This window comes from Adelges cooleyi, unplaced genomic scaffold, assembly GCF_023614345.1.
Source record: "Adelges cooleyi isolate 19-005CV unplaced genomic scaffold, UGA_ACOO_1.1 ACOO_flye_CR_arks_rails_tigmint_CR_PRNA_30, whole genome shotgun sequence".
Lineage (NCBI taxonomy): Eukaryota > Metazoa > Arthropoda > Insecta > Hemiptera > Adelgidae > Adelges > Adelges cooleyi.
The window spans coordinates 6,991,875-7,015,215 of NW_026095971.1; the positions used below are offsets into that span (position 1 = coordinate 6,991,875).

The 23,341-nt window shown below is 29.3% G+C and overlaps 1 protein-coding gene across 1 annotated transcript in view; it reads right to left on the minus strand.

The window, feature by feature from the left end:
• LOC126838310 (G-protein coupled receptor GRL101-like) overlaps positions 1-23,341 on the minus strand; it is a 79,861-nt gene that overhangs the window by 41,947 nt on the left and 14,573 nt on the right. Inside the window, exon 2 of the mRNA XM_050572638.1 lies at positions 23,146-23,302. Within this exon, the coding sequence (XP_050428595.1) occupies positions 23,146-23,257 (112 nt within the window). The 5' untranslated portion in view covers positions 23,258-23,302. The remainder of the gene's footprint in view (positions 1-23,145; positions 23,303-23,341) is intronic.

The window sequence follows — 23,341 nt, forward strand, 5'->3', positions numbered from 1 at the left end:
ATATTTTACGTGAACGGTATTATAAAATCCGTATAAGACATGCGTGCCATTAACTATTCTATGACGGAAAGAGATAAGTGTAATAGACTACTGATCCAGGGTACACTATATCAATATGTCGTTCAAACCTCTTGGTCAGTGTTGAGGTTTATAGTAGCGTTGCGGAGACCATGAATGACACAAAGTCTATTAAAACTTTCTAGTTTATTAAAGTGTTTAAAACTGAATTAACGTCGTCAAAATTTGATTGGTCCCAAGAGAACAGACGGAAATAAATCCAAACTCGTCTATAATGTTTAGAAACAGATAGCTCATATGCCATTAATACATGTCACTCCTTTATATTACAAACAGTGTGTGCTACAAGGGTGCGTGGACAACTTAAAGTAACAATTTTGTTAAACTTTTTAATTATTGTTATTAACTACTGACGGTACTACGTGAGTTTAACGGAAAGTAACTAATCGATGGAGTTTCGCCAGAGGGAAAATATCGCAAAAGCAGAGTGGACACAAACGCCAACAATATATATATCGGGACCATAATATGTAACTGTCTTAGACGGTAACTATTAAGTTCGCCGAATATAATCGACTCAAACGCAGAGGCCGATTCAATAGTCGGTTAACCTGTATACCGCTATACCGATCAACGTAAGTGCCTCTAATTTATAAAAATTCATTTAGTTTTGAACTTCTATTTTTTTTCGTTTGTGTCAACAGCCAAATCTCAACTAGAACAGTCTAGTAATTTTCTAGTAAAAAAAAAAAACAATTAATTATACCTCTATTGTTGACTTTCCCATATACAATCGCCGTAAGACTGTTTCTTTAGTGTTTGTTAAGCTTATTGGCCTTGGTTTTGTTCAGTACTCAGTAATTCGTTTTTTATTAACATTTCATAACGGCCTTGCATGCCATATCATGATCTACGATGACCCATCTAATCCGCATAATATTTCCACTTGGTATCTTTTAGACATTATTGCCTATATCCATTCCACATTTGTTGTTTACCCTTAAAATGGATAATATGTGACTAAAATGTTAGTACTTTTGTCTCCAACCAGTGCGCATTATACAATGCTACGTTTAATGTCCATACGTATTGTATTCGTTTTACTTATCACGATTATCAAAAAAAGTTTACCCATTTGGAATTTGGCAAACCTGCGAACCATTATTTGTTAATTTTTCATAAGAAATTTTCTCAAGATTCGATTTAAAACCATTATACTAGGGTTAAGTGAGGTAAATGAAACTATAAACAAATGTAAAAGCTTAATTGAAAGCTTTTAATCATAATATGTTATTTGTATTATAAAAATAAACAAGTATAATACTTGTTAGTTTTTATATTTTATGTAAGAAAATTTCAATTATACTTTCCCCGTTCGTTTACCATTTCACCTCTCACCCTATACAACTTTCACTCTCATTTCCTCTGTAATAAGTCTCATAATTGCTTACTTAATAACATCATAATATTTTATAATAATTGCACATTATTGAATTTGCGACGATGTTATTACAATATTTTTAATGTAGTTAACGGACCAATTGTTCATTAACAAATATTATTAATACATATAATGACAACTTAAACCCGAGTTTTAGCTTTTAAGAGTATTAACGCGCGTGAAAAGTTTACCTAAGTAAAATAATTTTCTGAAACCAGATGTTACCGTTTCTGCACATTTTGGTTAGTGTATATTAGTTACACGTTTGTTTGTATACACGTTGCAAGTTAATCTTTGCCTTATGCTCGCTTTCAGTTTGTGCACACTAACTAAATTTATGAATGACGAGCGGACGAAACGGTTGAATTATTTACTCAAATCTGTACAGGATAAAGTTTCTATTTACATTACTTTTTATTCTTCTACTTTATATCGTCTGCCTATCTGCAATAAAAATACTTTGCGTTTACCCCGTTTGATAAATACAAAATTGATTATAACAATGAGATTACTTGGCGAATATATAGGAAAATAAGAGTAATCAATTACCGACACAACGCTGGTTTTAATGTCCTTATCATTTTTGTTCTTTGACAGAAATATGTTTCTCTAAAAGTGTGTACGGACAAAAGCGTAATGAAATAAAATAAATGACCAACGCTTTTATTCTCTCCTTTCTCTCTTTCTCTAACGCAACACCAATTGCAATATTTGATTTACTTAATCAACATAGTCGATCAATGATGTATAAAACGCAATTAAACCGACACCGATAGATTGACTTTCGATATGTAATATTTCATCGCTACAAAATAGCTGCTTGCAAAGAATGATCACAATATAATCCCTCGTATTACACCAAGATTCGCGTGATCAAACTCTAAGACTTTTAGACTTTTAGCACGGAAGGTGGAGTATGGTTGAGTAACGCGTGCAGATAAAAATAACTCTTCACTCCACCCTTCCTCTCGTCCTAAGCTTTAAGCTTTAATAACTTAAAAGTAATTATCCAAAACTAGTTATCGAACAGTTAACATTTTTAGCAAATTATTCTACTTTCAACAATTTAATTAAATATATACGTTTCCTTTCAAGTTTCAAAAGCTGATAGCGCTCTAAAAAATAATTTAAAAAGTATATTTTTGTACAATAACAAAAATAGTTTTTTCAAAATAAAAATAAAAAATGTAAACAGTGAGTGGTTCACGTTAATTTGATCACCCTACTCCCTGTATATTTATTTAGTTTTAATCACATTTTAACATATGCTTTATTTTATTCCTCCTAATTTTTTTTATATGTATAAAATATGTGGGTGTAATGGAATATATATTTAAATATTATTATTTAACAATACTGTGCGCTTTCAAAAAAATGTTGATGGTTTAACTAACTGTTGATATATTTTTTTTTTTACAAAAATATATATTTCATTTATTGAAATTAAAAGAAAAACAGCAGTTAAAGTTTTTACATCGAATATTATTTCGTGTATTCAAGTTCCCCAAGGGCGTAACCTGTATATGTTAGTATTTTTAAAAATCATATAGGTGGACGGATAGAAAACACAAAAAATATACTGTAAAACTTTGCATGGACATCCGTTATTGCAATTATGTTTGTTTTCCAATGGAAGCAGTACAATCTTAATTTTTGTTAGTTATTACTTTGTTGTTCAATTGTAGTAAAAATAATAATAAAAAATAAACAATTATTAATAAATATAAATTTAAATTTAAATTAAATTATTAGAAACTTTTCGTGTTTTAAATAAGTGTTAGTTAAAAAAGAGGTTCTAATTTACAGGAAATAATTTTTAAACTCAAATTTCTAGCGTAAAACTGGACTACTCAGAATGAGTTTTATTTATTTTTATGATGGTCTTAGAATAAAAATATCTAATAAAAAAAGAATGTCTTACACATTTTTTGATTTTAAATTAGCTTCGTAATTAAAATTTTTGGAAAAATTGTCTTTACCGAAACTAGTACATTCTTCAGAAAATAAAATAGTCAGTGTAGGATCTACAAGGAATGGTATTTTTATAACAGTGTTTGATTTCTTAACGAATGGATCTTTTCGTTCGTCTAATGGTAATTTATGTTGCTCAATATAGTGCAGGCCCTAAGAAATTCCCAATAATTATGTACAGACGCCCACATCACGGTTACGCTTAAGGAATTTACATTTAGATTTTGGTAGCAATTTTGATTTAGGTGTTTGTAAGATAAAATGCGTTTTTCTATCTCGTTAAAATTTAGCTGTGTTTATACGGAACTTGGTATAAATGTGCAATGCTTGTAAATTTTATACTTTTGTAGAATAGCAATAGGTTTAGAGTTGTTAGTGAATTGTAAAATACAAACATAGCTAAGTACCGATGTGGGATAAAATATGAAGTAATATCTTCTAGAGAAAAGTTTAAACTACATCTAAATGACAGAAGTTTATTCAGCGAATCTTCCATTCCACATGGTAACAATCTATAATGTAGTTGTTTTTATTTTGCGCCGATTCTAATAGAGTGTAACCTGACGGGCAACGTGCAGTTTAAGAGTTTTTTCTTCTTGAAATAGTTTTGACGTTTGTTAATTTATTTATTTATTCATATGGTATAACTGAAAAAGTAGCAACAAAATATATAACAACATAATATTTACAAAACTATTTACAAGTATTAGACGTTAAATAGTAATATAAAGGTAAGTACAGTTCAATGATAAGAATTTAACTTCTACTCTCAATTTTGATAACCATCGGACTGTGTCACTTTCTATTGAGTGGAGAGACTTAATACCTCGCGGTATTAATAAAGAATGAGCTGTGTATTATTCAACTATGTGACTAATTGTTTGTACCATTTTGTCGTTCTGGCATAATGGTGAATTTTTCATATTCCATTTGGTTATTAAGCAATTTGACCTACCTTGACCACACCGAAAACGATTTAGCCTTGATCATTCCCCCCCAGGGAGGTGAAACATTGGGTGCATTGCATCTGGCTCCATGACCAGTTCATAGTTATGTGTTTTTTTCATGCTCCATTCTTATTTCCAGCGCTCTTTTATGGTGTGACATGAGTCAGTGCTACACGGTCATCCGGTATTCCGTGATTTTAGCCTTATCGAGGGTAGATTCTTTATATCTTCGTTTATTGTTATGTTGGGTGAATTAAAATATTTATCCCATTCTTTCCTAAGGGATGCCTGATAAATGGAGGGAGAATGTCTGCAAAAACTAGTAACCAAGGGATAGAGTTTTAGTAGTCCAGAGATGATTCTCATAGTTCGATTGAGCTGGACATCTATTTTAGAGGTGTGACAGTTGTTTAGTCATACAGGAGAACAGTATTCAGCGGTGGCGTAAACTAAAGCTAAAGTTTCTGTTCTTAACGTACCAGCATTTGCTCTTAAGCCAGATTCAGCTTATTTAGAAATAATATTATTACGAGCGCTTAATTTCAGAGCTATTATTTTTATATGTGTCCTATAAATGAGATCGATCCAGATTTACTCCTAGATATTTTGGCGAGGACTTTGAAGTGTTGAACTTGGTTTCTATCGAAGTAAGGTTAAGGTTAAAACTAGCTAATATGTTGTTCAAGTGAAACATTATTGACTCCGTTTTGAGGGATTAGGTTTCAATTTCCATTTTTTGTAATATGTTAAGAGAGTGTAATATATTTTAATTAACGTTTGTTAATCGATGAAATTATTATTTTATGACATAGATTAATACTATACGAACGAGCAATTAAAGTCAACTTAATGGCCTGGTATGCAACAGCAAGCGACTTTGCACGAGAAATACCTTGCGCAGCTCATGAACTATTTTGTTTACAAACTAATTACTTAATTAATAGTTACAAACTAATAAATACCAATAAAAAACCACAAATCTGCAACGGTTTCTAGTGTTAAATTATTTGTAGGTGCATAATTTATGAGAGACAATAGCTTAGTTTTATAATTATAACCATTTAAACTCGATGCGTTCACAACAAATTCAATGATTTCTAGGACTTTGTCATTGCCAACCGTTTAAACGATAAAAGTTTTGTCTCGATTAAAACTTTTCTAAGCTCACTAAAATAGTTTTATAAATCGCATAGGAAAACTATGTAAGGATTTTTGATTATTGGCCAAACCATGTATAATATTTTCCTCATGCTATATTTAAACCCTCATGTTCTCTAGTTATTTTATAGCTGACCAGATTTTATCAATACGAACACAAATTTGAAAATGATGACTTATTTATTAGACAAATTTTTGTAATAAACGGTTGAGCACACATAAACGTTAAGTTTGAGGAGTGACCTTTAAAAAAGTTTTCCCATGAAGTCCAACTGTTTACTACTGCTGATTTAATGTTATAATATTGCGCTATTATTTAAAATCATTAAATATTTAGTTTTTTTTTCTTCTTGTATATCGTTTTTTGTCGGCAAAAGTCTTTGTTAACAAGGTCAGGAGGTCCGGAGACTTTTAGTCGTTGGTTTGTTGTTTATAGTTAATTGATTATTTTATTATTCATTGTTTATTATGTTTTTTTGGCTTTATAAAAATAAACATAGTTATGGCTAGTAATGGGTTCATAAAGAATTTTGGTTTCTGCGTGTTATAATATTACGATTATATTTATTTTAACTTATAATATATTTTTGCTATGTTTTCCTCACAAAAAATGAGACTGAATAACGTCACTCATTTCTTCTTACAATCCTCATTCTCATTCTTCATTTCAATCCTCTTTTTCAATTAATTATCCCTTTAACCATCGAAATGTTACCAATAGATTCTACTTTATAACTTTCTACTTTATATTACGTAATCGATTACAACAATGTAATCATGATTAAATTAATCATTAATCATTTAATCATTTTGTAAAATTTATCAGTAATCATGATCACATTTTGTAATCATTAACATTTAATAATTTTTTTAAAGTAATCAGTAATCATGATTACATTTTGTAATCATAAAAATCGACTATATGATTACATTAATCATTCAATTATAATCATGAAATGATTGAAAAAAAATTGTTTAACCGCTTCAGGCTTTCTCTAAAATATATAATATATAAACATATTTTATAAGTGTTCCACAATGATTTAACATTTGTAATCCCTTAGAACAATTATTTTTTTTTAATTCTGCTTTATCCAAATATTTCGTTAGCCAACAAGAAGTTTATTTATATTTTAGTGATTTTTATTTAGTAAGTAGTTTATTTATATTTTATTGGATTACAAAAAATATTTAGATGAAATGCTGATTAAAAACAAAATGTTCTAGATGATATTACAAAGGTCAAATCGTCGTAGACATCCCATATATTTATTTAGATATATGTTATAAAGAAAACGCCCTAGGTTAAAAAAATGTAATCATTAATCATTTCATGATTACAATTGAAAGATTAATGTAATCATAATTACAAATAAATGATTAATGTAATCATAAGTATAATCATGATTACATGTATATGATTACATTAATCTGCACTATGATTACTGATTACAATTATTAATCGTAATCATTAATCATTAATCAGATTACAATTTGCTCAACACTGACGTATATAAAAGTGGTCATATTGTTATTATGACATTTTTCAGACGGTAAATATAAATTGGCATACAATAATGGTTGTACACTTTTAGTTACTAATCATAATATTATATAGGACTTTTTAACTTTTTACATTAAAACTAATATTGTGTACGCACAAGCAGTATGTGGTTCGTACTATTACATTTTTTTCTGTATAATAATTGTAGAGTGTTTTGGAAAGTTTTAGGTTTTCAAACAATATATGAACGTCAAAGTTATTCGGTTAAATAACGACTGGAATTTTTTAGTATCTTGTTTTTTAATGGCGTATATTCTTGAATAGTCAATTTGCAGACAAGCACACGTATAAACATACACATACACTCACAAACGATAATTTTGTAAGCTTTCGGCTTGGAAATGCTCAATTTTATCATGCTTACATAGGTATATTATATAATGCAGGGTAATATATGCGTATGGTAATCGATTAGGACGACGGTATCGTTGGGCTACAGCTTGGGTTCAGGTGACTCGACTAAACGCTGAACTTTTTAAACAAGAAGTAGGTGTGTGTGAAATATTTTACTACAATATAATATACAAAACGGCAAATGAAAACCGTGACGTTTTAAAAGATTATCCATTTTCTATTTAGGAAACGCGGCAAAAATAAACTTACTTGTATATAATATCCCAACAAAAAGACTTCGTAAACTCCGTGTAAAATATTTTCCAAGTTAAAAAAAAACAATTTAAGTTAGAAAACTCTTGATATCAATTTAGGGGCTTGACATACATGATATGATAATAATAAAGTAAGAAATTAAATTTTAAAAGTAATTCAACAGTTTGTTGATCTCACAATTGGTTTCTACTTAACCGCCAAGTTAATTTAAATTAATTCGGTACTACATATATTAAGTTATTCAATAAAATACAATTATGCATGATATTAATTAATCCCTAAATTGATATGACGAGTTTTTTAATTTTAATTTTTTTTTCTTTACTTGGCGATATTTATTATACACGGAGTTTACGAAGTGTTTTTGTTTAGATATCACTTATTTTTTATTTAACGTTTGAGGAATTTCTTCTTTTTTTTATAACACGTTTAATTTTATATCATTAGTAGATTTTGATTTTTGTTTCAAGAAAGCAATTATTTTTAACTCTATCGATCAAATGTTTGTCTGACTATTTTGTCTTTGTACACTCGTATTAACGACGTTTGTATTTTTATTCTTTTATAAATCTTAGAAACTATATTATATAATAACCACATTTTTTAACCTGACAAGCGTGACCATCTGTTTTCAAAACATCGGCATAATATGAATATATTATATGCCATTAATGAAAATACCGACCACTATAATAGTTATTCATAGTAAAATCATAACACAACACACATGACATAGCTAAGGGAAGAGGAAACCTAACCGAGGTCTGAATTTCCAAAAGTATTTTGTTTTTCTTACTTTATAGTTTATAATAAAAAATATTTGATTGCGACTCAACATCGAAATATTCTTTTAAAGGACAGAACATATTTTATGAATTTAAAGTATACAGCCATAACATTAGTCCTGTGCCGGTTTTATTACCTAAGAGCATGCAGTCATTTGTTCATTGGCGTTTTTTTTTTGTTTAACTCCTAAATGGTTTTCCATTTTTTTCTTTTCACGGTGTCTTTACTGTCCAAATTGTTTTTATCTCCATTTTCGGTATGGGTACGTATTAGGCAAGGGAAACAAGTTCTAATATACAAACATATAAATAGTTAACGGGTAATGGCGATATGGTCCACTACCTATATAGAAAACTATAGCAGTATATTGTAAGCGTAATATGTCTAGGATTGGAAATGTATTTTCGACAGTAATGGCTTGCTAATAAAAAAACAAACTAAACTGATGGACAACAATAAATGGTCCGGTTATCTTTTTCAGTTTATACGCCATACTAGGATTATTATCGAAAATTACCTCTACTATATTAGAGTTTGATGGCTACTATTGTGAATACAATACAGTTTTCATAGCTACAGCAATTAATTCGAAATAAAAACAAATTACGCATTAGTCATCTGGCTGTTTACATATTTTACAATCATAAAAAATTATAGATTTACACACGGCTTATTTCTTTATTGATTTGTATGTCTAGTCAAACGGTCTGGTCACAAAAAAATATTTTCTGTAGACGGGTTTTATAATCATGTTAAAGACATTTTCGTTTTCTCATTATGCAGCTGTCGAGTACCTACTAATAAAAAAAAACGTTTTAGGTGTAAAAAGAAAAACAACTTTCAATTTCAATAGGTTTTTTTTCAATAGACGGTTACGAGTACTTTTTACTTCACAAATATTTTTTCAGTGCCAACATGTTTTTTTATCATTGTCAATATTTTTATAACTGTGACTTTTTTGTTTTGTAAAATATTACTTCACACTGGCATGACTACAAAAATATAAATAAACTGGTTAAATATGCTACATTTTAAAGCTACAGTAACAAAATTTTTGAAAAGTAAATTTAAACTATACAATCGAAAAATTGTCCAATGAAAATATGTCCATTATTTTAATATTAGTATAATATATGACATAAAGTTAGACGTTTACGTTTATGATACGTTATTAATTGATCTGGTCAATTGATTAGCGTCGCGAACCGGGTGTAAAATCTCCATAAGACCTTAATATCCTGTTTGTGTACATTTATTGTATTGTTTATTACTTCCTTGAAAAAGGTTCGTAAAAACTATAATTTAACATTATATAACTTAGAGGGACTAAAAAAAAAATTTAGAGTAATTAATTCCTCTAAACCGGAAGGGAAAAGACCTCGAGACAGACCGAGAAAGAGGAGGCACGGACGTAGTAGAAGAGGATCTTAAAGCTCTGGGAGTGCAAGAATGGAAGGCAATTGTTCAAGGTCGATAAAGATGGAGGGATTTAGTGATGGCGACACTATAATAGAGTTGTAAATGTCAGTGAAGAAGAATTAATTTGTTTAAGTTTTTATTTAACGTTTATTATTATAGTTATACTACGTTAGTAATTATTTTAATTATTAGTTATTTTAGAACACATTTTCTACTTAAAATGCGTAAGTTAAAAAGAAGTAGGTTCCGTATGGACCAACTTCGAATAAATAGTGTTGATGAGTATTTGCAACATATATTTAACAACATAAAGAATGTAATTAATTTTCTTTTAACTAATATCCGAATCTTTAATAGGTCTATTAAGAGAAGCATTTTTTTTACAGGATCAAATAACATTCAATTTTTATATTTTCTTAATTATTTTGAATCTACCTCGTATTGCTTTTAATAACAACAGAACAAATTGTTGTTATTTATTAGGGATTGTTATTGGGGATTAGATAATAACAACAGTGTTTTAATATCTAAACCCTTATTCATATCATAACGACGTAACCAAATTGATTATTTTGTTGTGTACTACCTACTAAATTAAGTTGGCAAATTTTATTATACTACAGTATTCCAAACGAGTAAGCTGCTTTTATTAATACCCGTTAATAACGTCGCTGAACGATTTTTGTTGGAAATAAATTGGCTTTAATCGAATTCTATCGTTATTATGATTACAATTTTTTTGCTTTGCAAACTCAAACACAATACTCAACACGTGCCCTATGAGAACGATTGTTTCATTATTGTATTTCGTTAAAAACAATATAATTTATTTATTTTTCCAACAGTTACTTGACCGGAAATGACCATTTCGGTTAATTAATATTACGATATAGTATGTGTTTTCGTTAAGCTCGCATAATAGTTAGTTACAACACAATAAAGAACCCCGTTTGCTATGTCCACGTGCAGTTTTGCGTTAAGAGCCAATTATCACGTATTCAATTATCCCTAAAAAAAAAAATAATAAATAATAATAGTAATGATAAAGAATAAGTTATAGAAGATATAAGTTATAGATAATACGTAATGGTAGTAGAATGTCAATAATTTTGTAAAATGTAATTATTAATTTACAGATACATACTTTATGTTATTATTTTGGTTATTTGTTTTAAACATTATTGTTTCTTAACTTAATAAATAACTTTGTGGTCTATGCTGAGAAGTCTTGAAGTATAGATTTAATAATAATTATTATCTAAACATATAAAAATAAAATTCTATAACACATGGGTAATTAAAAGAAATAAGTTATACTACAATAGATAGATCTAATGACATACAATTCCTAAAACCTTTACGTTATAATTTGTGATGTTAGGTTTTTAACTCAAATTAATTAGTAAACTTACTCTAGTAGTAAAAGGTGTCCCAAAAATAGCACAACTGTTTAAATGGCGTAACCATGTTACAAATAACTGTACCTATTATTTATTTATTTATTTATTTATTGAACGTAACTGCATATGGGTACTCTAATTTATTAGATTTAAAGTTAACAACAATCAAGTTTTATATTTGATTTAATTTTTAAGCTTATTAATTATAATATTCTAAAAAAAGTTTTCTTGAAAAATTGTACGATTTTTTTCAAGGAATTTGTATTTTAGAATAATTTAAAATTTGTATATAGAATAAAAATACAATACATTATTCATAAACATAATAAATAATATTAATAATAACACTAATTATTATGGTGTGTTATAAGAAAACAATTATATAATTTAAAACTAAGAGGGTGTTAAATGTTTTGTGTTTGCTTCATATTAGTTCTACATAAACAACTTATTTAGTAAAAATAATTTACTTTTGTTTTATTGTGCCATGTTTGTATGTTTTAATGTTTGGAGAAATAATTTACTATGTAGGAACAAATACGTATATTTATAAAGCTACTAATAGTATATTTTTTAATTGTAGAATGTCACCGAAGTTAATTCCGGACCTCGGGTTTCATAAACTGCCGGCACGACAGGCCTGTCATCGCACGATACTTCCTTTTTTTTTTTTTTTATGGAAATCTTAATACGTTTTTGCCTCGGCAGCTTCATCCGGCCGTTCATCATTCATCGTTTTTCCATTATGCCTTTTCGTCAAGGTTCGAGTTTGTCGTACAATGGGTCATCGATTGGTCGTCCAATCATCATTTTGGTCAACCTTTGTCGTGTAAATTCAATACCCTTTTAATGTTCGAAGCAACAAACTTTTCGGTTCGTTCAACTCAGTATGTCCCACAGAGGATATTTAAGGGTGCAATTTTTAAATGTCAGGTAAGGTCGTCGCGCTTCACAGCCTGTTGTCGTCGTATAAGTTAACAAAACATAAAGACGGTACATCACTCACATACGATACATGCATGGGCGGCGCCTCAATAATAATAAGGCATGCATGACGGCCGGCTTATAGAACGATAACACAGAGACTAAATGTTTATGTGTGTCGTCTAAATTCTCATCGTTTTGGCCCTTTACTATCGCAACGAATTTTCAAAAGTATCTATTTATATAATAATAAAAACGCAAATAAAAATTAATGAAAACCTGGTTTCACTTGAAAAACTGTAACACAACATTTTTTTAAAACGTAAAATAGAATTTATCAATCAGGTCAGTGTTTACAGAATTGTATTACCCGTTTAGGTTAGACTATCGAGGTATTGAGTTTTGATTTCACTGAATAAAGGCAATGGAACTTAATTTTGTCACGAAAATGTTTTATTCGTATTTTTTTATTCTTTATTTGTTATTATTTGTTGTATACAATCTAAACAATATAGTATAATGGGTATGTTTAGTATTTATACTATTAACATTAGCAGGTAAAGATAAGAAAACGCCCATAGACAAGATTTCACCTTATAAAAGTTAAAGAAATAATTCTTTTAAGATAAATTATATTATAGGCAGTGTTGTACACATTTTTATTCGAATAATTATTGCACAATTTATTTGAATATATATATATATATATATATATATATATATATATATATATATATATATATAAATTATTCGAATACACAATTGTTTGAATAATTATTTTTGAAATTATTCAAATAAATTTTACTTAAATAATTTATTATTTAGTTAACGCTTCGTTAGAATGATGCACAATTCTGATTATAGGAATAGTGAATTTTGAAAAAATTATAAACCCTTATAAAATCTGCTCATTTGTTCGTACCGATGTTTTTTTTTTTAAACTTTTGATTGAAATACTTAAAATAATAATTGATAAGATGTAGCATTTATAATTAAATATGTACTCTATGTAACTTAATAAAAAAATATCAAGAATATTACATTTTGACGTCTATTAATCAATATTGTACAAAACATGTAATTTGTAATTTTATCTATTAACAGTACCAGAGATGATTCGCATAATGTTTGCGAGCTGATTGTCCATAATGGAGAGGCGTAATATGCAGCGAAGTAGACTAAGCCCTAAGGCTATTGTTATTGCTGCGTATTTATATTGAAAAATGTCCCCACCTGGGGACAGCCATTTTGTGTACCATTTCATAGAAAGTAAAAACTCTACGTCACTTTTTCATGACATGTATTAAAATGTTAGGTTAGGTGATGATACAACCGTCATATATATATATATATATATATGATAAATCATAGAAAAAAATATATCGGTACATAAAATGGCAGCCTTCTACCAGGGGACATTTTCATAAGCAGCCGACTATTGGCAATATGCGTTCCATATATTGAGTTCAGTGGCTGAAATCCTTAATGTAGATGTAGAAGGCATCCAAATTGAGCCAGCTGATTTGTGCACCATAAGATTTCTAGGTTTAAGTAAGACAACGATGTTTTCTCATTTCGGTTTCTTATTATTACGCCCTCATATTATGGCGACTGTTAAATTTACCAATGTATTTAGTTGGATGTTGGGGCATTTGGAGTACAGGAGTAGGCCAATCAATACTCGGGGCTTTGTAAAAATTATGCACAAAATATGTTGATGTCATCTGAGTTTTTTATATGGTTCCATTTTAGATCGCTTTCTACGTAGTAGCAGTGCCATATTTATTATGAAATGTAGTGTCAATGATGGTGTAGCCTATAAAAGGTCCTATTTTTTAGAGTTGATCTTACTCACTTGTATGGGTTTCTTGAATAACGAGTATATCTCTGTTCTTCTACCAAAATTCAACTTTAGACATCAGCTTTAGCTTTGCTAACCCCCCCCCCTTTACTGTATTAATTTTTGAGATTGCACTTGAAATGCGTCTGAAGTGCGAACTATTAAAGTTGTTGTTAAATACTAATTCAATATCGAAATATATTGTTAAATGCCCTATTCAAATGTTTATATAGGTGCATCTAAGTGTACAAATTATAGTAATAGATGTCAGCAGTCCTTACTTGTGGTGAACAAAAAATAATATAATAAGCATAAAAAGTTACCTTTTAATATACAGATGTATATTTCATTTATTCAATGAATTTGTTTGTTTGTAATTTTGTACAGGTAAATCGCGTGTTACTTTAAATATCTTTCATATTGGAGATAGTATAATAATTTAATTTGAATGCAGAACTTTGTGTTTTCATCACGCGGTTGTTGAATTTAAAAGAAAACTCGAACAGTTGACATAATATATATTATATAGTTTTCTGCATGAGCAGTTATAATTTTATTCGGCCACCATAGTATTATAGAACGTGGTAATTGGTTTTCAATTGTAACGCGTTATTAATCCGACCGTCCCCTCGAACACATTAGGGCGATCATTTAATACATAAATTCATGATATTATACATAAGATACAAATGTATGACAGTAGTAATGTATTAATTGCTTTTGCTCGGATTTGGGTATTCATTAATCAATAGCGGCCTAATAATGTTGTCAAATATTTAACACACGCGTGGTCATAGAACTATCCCACCTAATCCGCTTCTGTACAAAATATAATATTATGTAGAAAATAATACCTCACCTTAAATAAAAAAGTAATTAATATTCATCGATAAAATTCCTAAAAAAAAGATAAACATTTCAACCATATTAGATTTGTATAAAAACTACTAAATTAGTGTACAATAAACAAGATTTTAATATAAAAACCGACAAATGAGTAAAAAAATGACCTTGCTACTCGTACATACGACGGATTTTGTTCAATATAACAAAAAAAAAAAATACTAGCAATAATCAATTGTATAATATATCATGACGTTTTCCTGAGTATAGAAAACTGTTGGAGACTTATACAGATCTTGACTTTTGTTATTTATCGGATGACTTAGTAAACTCAGTAAAATTAACGACGCACAACAATTGAAATAATATATTAGTTCCTATAGCCAAAAAAATAATTCAAACAATTATGTAAATTTAAGCAAATATTGTTTAATCTGATTTTATTTCGCTTAATGCTCGCTCGTCGATGCTTGTTGAATTATAGAAAAATAATACGATCGATATTGTAATGGAAACTGTGTTTAACTCGTGTTGCCTATTGAAATAATTTAAGACAATGGAATGTTTATTCATTACAACGTTAACCAAAGAAAGATACAAATTGAGTTGTTTATTATTTTTGTATTTTAACCAACGCTGATAAAAACAATCCGATATAGTAAGAAGTTACTTTTAAAGTAAACTGTTTTTTCTTAAAGGAACATGTAAATAGAAAAAAGTTGGGGATTTACTAATTTATTTTAAAAATTGTTCTTAGTAAATCGAAAACATTAGCTCAAAAGACTAAAACATATTACATACATTTTACAAAAACAACACTTCAAAAAACGTTTTTTGATTCTGCCATCAAAGCCAGAAACTTTATTTTAATTTGAGAACTAATAACTAAACTAAATGAGCTAGAGAAATTTCGTTTCTATGGCGGAGTACTCCTCTAATAAACACACTCTTTTGTTTGGCAAATTCTGATTACTCAATTGCATTCCCAATTTCCAATCTATCATTTTGTAATAAAAGTGTAATTTTTTTTTATTACGACCCTCAGTAATAACGACTTGTGATATATTTTTATTTGTCGGTACTCGTTTCCATTCTTTTTTACTTCATAAACGTTCCTAGAATACATAATATTGGTATAGATGTCTGCCCAATTGTCTGCAAAAATACAAATTTCGATGTTTAACACTCTTTTAGCATGACAAGACCATGCTGATACAATTACTCGTTTTTCTTGAACTGCCTCATAAACCTTTTTTCTAATTTCAATATTTGCATTTATGATAATTTAATTTTCCAACTGTCTATTTTGTTCAATACCTAACAATAATTTGCATACATCATTGAATAAGATGAATAAGACAATTTTTTATTTTTGTAATTTATTATTTATTATTTCAAAAATAAGGAACTATTTGTTTTATACCACACAAGTGTGTTACATGCTTAAGAATTCATTGATTTATAACTAATATTAATATAATATAATATTTTTAAAATAGAATATTGACAAAAAATAATGTTCCAATTCCAAAAAACGATTATTCTTATTTTACAAAAATTATGAATTATTAGCAATATTATAATTTAGAATGCCATCAATTAATTATAAACTATAATATTATATAATTAAGGTATAACCAAAAATTTTAAAAGAAAATTAATGCTTTTTTTAATCTCTTTTGTAAATATCTTAATTTGTTGTTTCAATCTACAATTGTTAATATAAACCATCAAAATAAAACTGTCATTGCTCAAATAAATAAGGAAGCTAAAACAATTTAATAATAATTTCAATTGATACAAATTGTTTTACAAAACTTTAAACAAAGTGCCTCTTGTACTCTAAACAAATAACCCACTTGGCTTACAATCTTGTTAAACTAAAAGTCCAACACAAAACGTGACAAATGACATAAGTACGGAAGTTTAGTAGATTCAAGGCAGTTTATAAAGTATTTTGCATGTGTCACAATAATGGTGTATTTGTCCAGTTTCGTCCGGGTATGTTAAGGAAAATAAGTGACAAATAGCATGGACGTAGAACGTTTTTTAACATAAAAGTCAGCTATCCAAGAGAAAAAAATATATTTTTCATGTTCAGTTTTTACATTATTGTTTGTTTTAGTAACTTAAAAAAGTCTTGATGATTGATTTTCTTTTTATGCGTGAACGTTATTTTGAAACTAAACAAAAAGTCTTATTAGCATTTATGTACAGGTATATTAAAAATGTTAAAAGTTAAATGTGATTCTCTGTTAAAAACTAAATAAAGAAAAATAGTTAATATGATAAATCTGGAAAATAGAAATGTTAAAAAACATCTCTTGCCTACGTAATGTAATATGTACTTCATACATTTTACATAATATATAGCTCTCAATAAATAGTACATATTATATTGAAATTTGAAATTGCTGCCGTTAAACTGAATAATAAAAACATATAAACACAATAGGAGAGCCTAGGCAAATTTAACGGTTTATGTAAAATGTGATTAGATTTAAGTTGAGTTAAAAGAAATATATTGGTAATTAAATTACAAGTTTTTAACCAGTTCAGGTACAAATTAAATACTAACTAAGTCCATTGAGTATTGACTAATCTTAGCAAAAATAAATCCGAAAATTTGTTTAAATTAGCTTAAGAAAAAGTTAATTACTAACAAGTTATGACAAAATAATTGTAAATTCTTATGGAACAGTAACAGTTCTTAGTAACGTTTTTTAGTTGTTTTATAATATCTGGCCTTAATCGATTTACTGGCAACATTTATCAATATTTAACATTTTGGTCAATGTAATGAACCTCATGCATGACGACAAAGACACGTTATTATTTCGATGGCAATTTAGTATCGCGATTTAGTGTCGTTATTTAGTGTCTCAATTTAGTGTCGTTTTCGGGCTGTGGGGCCAAGACTAAAGCATGTTCCATGCTAATAATTTAATAATTCTAGATTTATTAAGACTCACGTTAAAGTATTCAACTGAGAAATGATCTAAAACAAAATAAACATACTTAAACTTTAATAGTGTTTTATTACATCACATATGCGAGACGGTGAAGTCGTTTTGAGTGCTGAAGCCATAAACAGTAGCGCCAGCGGCTAAAATTTAATATTCTGAATAATGAAACATTCGTAACGATCTATACATTATACATGAAAATTTACCATTTTCAACCATTAAGGTAATATTTTCAAATGTCGAAGGGAATTCTGAGTCCTTCAGGATTATTGAAGATTTAGAATATGGAGATGTATGAATACCGTTTTCAACAAAATGTTGACCTGAGGTCCAACTGTGTACAACATATTTGATCATTTGAATTTACATAGCTGTACCAATAAAAAATAAACTACAAGACCCTTAGAAAAATATCACCTTACAAAAAAGAACGTTCCATTTTATGTCAGTTGTATCTATTTACCACCGTGTTGATGCTAAAAATCTTGAGATGGGAATGCACAAAAGTACTACTCATGTTGCTTATATTTTTAGAAGTATGTTGAAATTGCGGTATTGAACGTCACTACGTGCTTCGCAGGATAAAATGTATATTATTCATATCAAATTTCGTTACAATGAATGATTTATGTAAAGGTAGTGTTTGCGGCGAACAGAAGACCGGCACCCTTGAAGTTTCACATTGAACGCCCACTTACTGTTAATACTTCAGGATCCATCTAAGAACGTCGATAGCGTCAAAATGATAGTGTACGTGTAACATTTTTTGTGGTATAGAAAATTAAATTAAATGGCTATTGTAAGAAAACATCATTTTCTCTTTTAAAAAGTTCTTTTATTCTTGTGACGCCAGACATACTTGCATACAAAAAACATTTGAGTGTAATATAAAATGTTAAATAGATAATGGTGCTATATTATAACGTATATTTTTAACAACACGTATCAATTATTTTATAATAATTCTATTAATCGTGACACAGAAAAAAATGATTTGCAAAATTTATTTAGCGAATATTATTAAAATACTTTTTTTGTATTATTGAAATGTATGTTTTGTAAAACACAGTATTCATACTAAGGAGTAAACATTTAAATATAGTATACCTACATAAACGGTCTAGTGGATTCAAGGTTGACTCGTAAAATGGATTGTACATAACGACTTCAAAAAAATATCTATCGGCACTATGTCTACCGATAGTGTAAGGTGTAAAAAATGGGCCCGTTCGACCGAAAAGGAGACATAATGACCGTACGTGCGCAAAGTGGATTCTCTACCGGCAAAACCGTCGCTTCAATAAATATTTTATATTTTACACATGGAAAAATGTATAGAAAAATTGCCGTCGCAATATTTTTACAGAGGAAGCATTTTCAATGAGCATAAAAGGATTCCATGCTAGCGAATGTGGTGGACAATAAGTAATAAAACATACTGTTTGTCCTAACTGAGTAGGGCGCGGCGTTAATTTTTTTTACTAAACTATTTTATGTATTTCACACACAATGAACAATACGACCGTTTTGTTTTAAACAATATATTTCGTACAGTAATAGAAATCTAAAGCTACCAAATGCATTACAAAATTGTTGAAATTATATAACAGCTCTCTAGTTGCGGGTCGGTTTGCTTCTATATCTCAGTCGACTACGATAAACTTTTAAGCACCAAAACTTCATAAAAAGTTTCATTGGCAAAAACTAATTTTTTAAAAGACTTAGCGCACGGTGTCACCGATAATTGAAATTTGTTTTTACAATTTTAAAAGATAATACATCTATTTACTAATGGGGCTAAATGATTTAAAGCTGTGTTTAAGTCAACTTTGTGAGGTAAATAACTCAGAACTACAAATTCTGTCACAAAACAACAATGTTTACCTTTAACGCAAAGCTAAGAAAGTAAGTATTCTAGCGTTGGAATTACTTTGTTTGGAATATGTATCTACAGCTACCAAAAAAAAATCAATATGGATGTTTGTAGTATGGTAATCATTTATCATAATTATTAATTATGGAACATTACTATTAAATCCAACACTTGAAAACCATTGTACAAACTGCTAATGCAGTATAGCTGTACTATATAATATTTTAGTATCTATATTTTATGTTAAACATGACAAAATAGTTCTAAGAAAGACGAAGATTTTAGATCAAAAGGTATATAACCTACTTTGTTTTTTTTTATGAAGACGATATCGAGTACTATTCGTATGAGTTATTGAAAAATTAAAAATTGTTTTACAGTAGAAGAGAAAATTTAAGTCACAATTTTTTACCTATTTAAAGTTTCCATAAATCAATTAGTCATTAACCCTAAGGTTAAAAATAATTGACGGCAGAAACCTTAATAATATTACATTTACATATTATTATAACATGATGTTTTCTTTCAATCAAAACATAGAATGTTGAAATGACATCATACATTGGTCAACTAATATTATTTAAAACTAAAGGGGTTGAAAGCGGACGGTTTCGTAATTTTTTTACATAAAAAAAGCAAACATATAGAAATCCGTTTCCATACATAACCTAGTAAAGTGGCTAAAGAACTCGCATATCTTTACAAAATTGAAGTGAGTAGTCGGAATGTCAGGATTTTTGGTTTAAACTTTGAAACTTCAAAAACACAGACCGCTTTCGTTCACCATAAAGAAAAAAAATCTGGCACAGTAAGAAGTTAACTGTGGGGTATCCACAAATTCACGTGGAAGCATACTCGTATTAATCATCTCTAATTATTTATTATCTATTATCGGATAAAAAATAATAAGAAAAACACATCACTGTAAAGTTATTACTTCTATTGAAGCTAAACGCACGATTTACACGTCACTTTCGCAAATCAATTATCGATATTGATGTTAATCGAGATAATTTTAACGTTATTTCGAGTAACATTTGTTTGTGTAAAAATATATCTGGAAATATCAAAACTGAATGCTAACTAGAAGCGGTAGGTTGAAAAATATTATAGTTGAGGTTTTGTTTGAAAAACAATATTGTTAATATTAATGGAGCTCGCAGAGCTGATTTATATAGAAGAAACCGCGGGTTTGATAATGAAGTAACATTTGTCGTCTCTGAACATTCGGAAATGGTAATTTTTATCACTCCAGCGGTTAGGCACTGAGTATTATTGAACGATAACATCTCTTGCAGGTGTCTCTAGAAATTATCTAAGTTTCATGACGCCAACATTATCATATTTCTCTTTTTAACCATTACGCTATAGCTATACATCACCGGTACGGCAAGCAGCGATATTTTTTTTTCTCGAAAACCCCTCATTGTCACTCGTTCTCTTCCTCTCTTGCGGTTTTATTCGAAAACCTTAATAACAATAACTATGGGGAGTTATTACACAATGACTCACGGTAGTTTCTCTCTCTTAAGTGTCAACTGAGTTTTACAAAATAAAGCCACGACAAATAGCACGTAAGGCCCGGGGGGAGGGGCGCGATACAAAGAATTATTGTTCAGCTACAGAATCGCAGTGGGATTTTGTTTGTTTTGATTTAATCCCAACGGAGCCGTCGAACCCGTTTCCGTAACGTTTACTGTGCATCTGATGTTCCAGACGTCCCGGTCCCGAAATGTGTTCAAACAAACGTTTATCAAGAACGTTATCCGATAAATATTCCTTCGAGTTATAGTTTTAACGAAGAAAAATGTGTAACTGTAAACGATAAGCCACCGAACCGTTACATTATGGATGAACCAAGGATAAACCATTATACATGCGGCTGCTCGTATATCATAATGACGCGTGCCACTGATATAAATCACAATTCGATCGAACCTGTTGGAAGAGCCCCCCCCCCCACAAAATACAAAAAAAAATCCACTGACCTTGCACGTCGGGCAAAATAATAAAATAATAATAAAGAAACATCACAGCTATATAATACCAGCTATTGACTGGGACATGTCGAACACCGCGAATGCCTACAAACGACTGTCGTGCAGGTGCTTTGTATTTATTTTTTGTATTATCAAAAGGATAAAATATATACTACCGGCAACCCGTAATACGCGAAAAGCCAATAGCACCCGACAGATTGCATTGGACCATCAGACCAGCGTATAATAACGCACCCATGCGTACCCCAAGTACTAATGCTACCATTTCGGGTAGAACACATAACAATTTCATGCTGGTCCGAGCACACGACGGGCCGCAACGACGTAAGAAATAACGAAGGGACCGCACGGCTCGGAGGTCATCATAATATTATGTAGTACCTACATGTTTGAAAATGTGAATGAAAACGACATCTGGACAACCGTAATGACGACGAGATAGCCAAAGTTCTAATAAAATATGGACGCTTTGCTCGTGTGTGTACTAAGTGAAGAATATAGAATAGTTTAGAATAAAAGGAAGTCATATGATTTTCTCAAAGTGTATCGTAATTTACGCCACCAACAAAAAAAGTACCGGAATCTCTTTCTCAAAAAAGTTTTATTTATACACTTATAACTTTATAATTATATATCATTTTTTAATAATTTTAGTTTTTTGACAAAAACATTAAAAAAAAGGAAGGCTAAAACGGGTCAATATTATTTTCCAAATCTTATTACGTACACGGTGTATTTTAAGTACATATAAGTTTAGGGCCAGGTGCAAAACCAATTTCAAGTTAATTACTCTAGCAGAATATATAAAAACGTAATTAAACAAATTAAATATTTTATGTTTATTGGCACAAGTAGGTAATACATTTAAATGGCAAGATAAGATTAAACCGAAGGAGAAGTAAATAGATTTTATAACATTAAAGACATGGAAATGGGTAGAGTGAATAAAGAAAAATGCCGGATAGAAATGTTTGTAGAAAGGGATTTGTTGGCCGCCCTCATTTTTAAAGAATATGATAAAAAAAAAAGAAGATATATTATTACCTAAGAATACATAAGCAAACTGCCAAGTGTTTAATGAATGATTATAGGCAGGGGACGAATTGTGTATGAACTATAACGCATTCCTTAATCTCACGATCATTGTACATCAATATCTAAAAAAATGTTTATGTACAATTTCTCGATTGTAGTTTACTTATATACGCTTAATTTTAGAAAATAAGTATATTGGGTAGGTATTGTATCTAAGTACTTATGTATATTGTATTTATCCAGATTTTTGTTTAACATTATTATATAAACAACTAAAAATCTAATCTTATTAAATTAAATTTTAATGACTTTGTGAATTATACATAAGCAATATATTAAGTTTGTACTTACATGCTTTTGGTATAAGAGTAGTATGAATCTTGATGTCTCCTGATAAGACTGGATACATAAGCATTAAAAATTGCACAGCCAACCACAAACAACAGCGATACGAAACCGTCATTGTTGTTCTTTTGTTGCGATTATCCACGTCTAACTATTATTCAACCTGCAATTCGTATAATTATGCATACATTTAGTGTTTTAG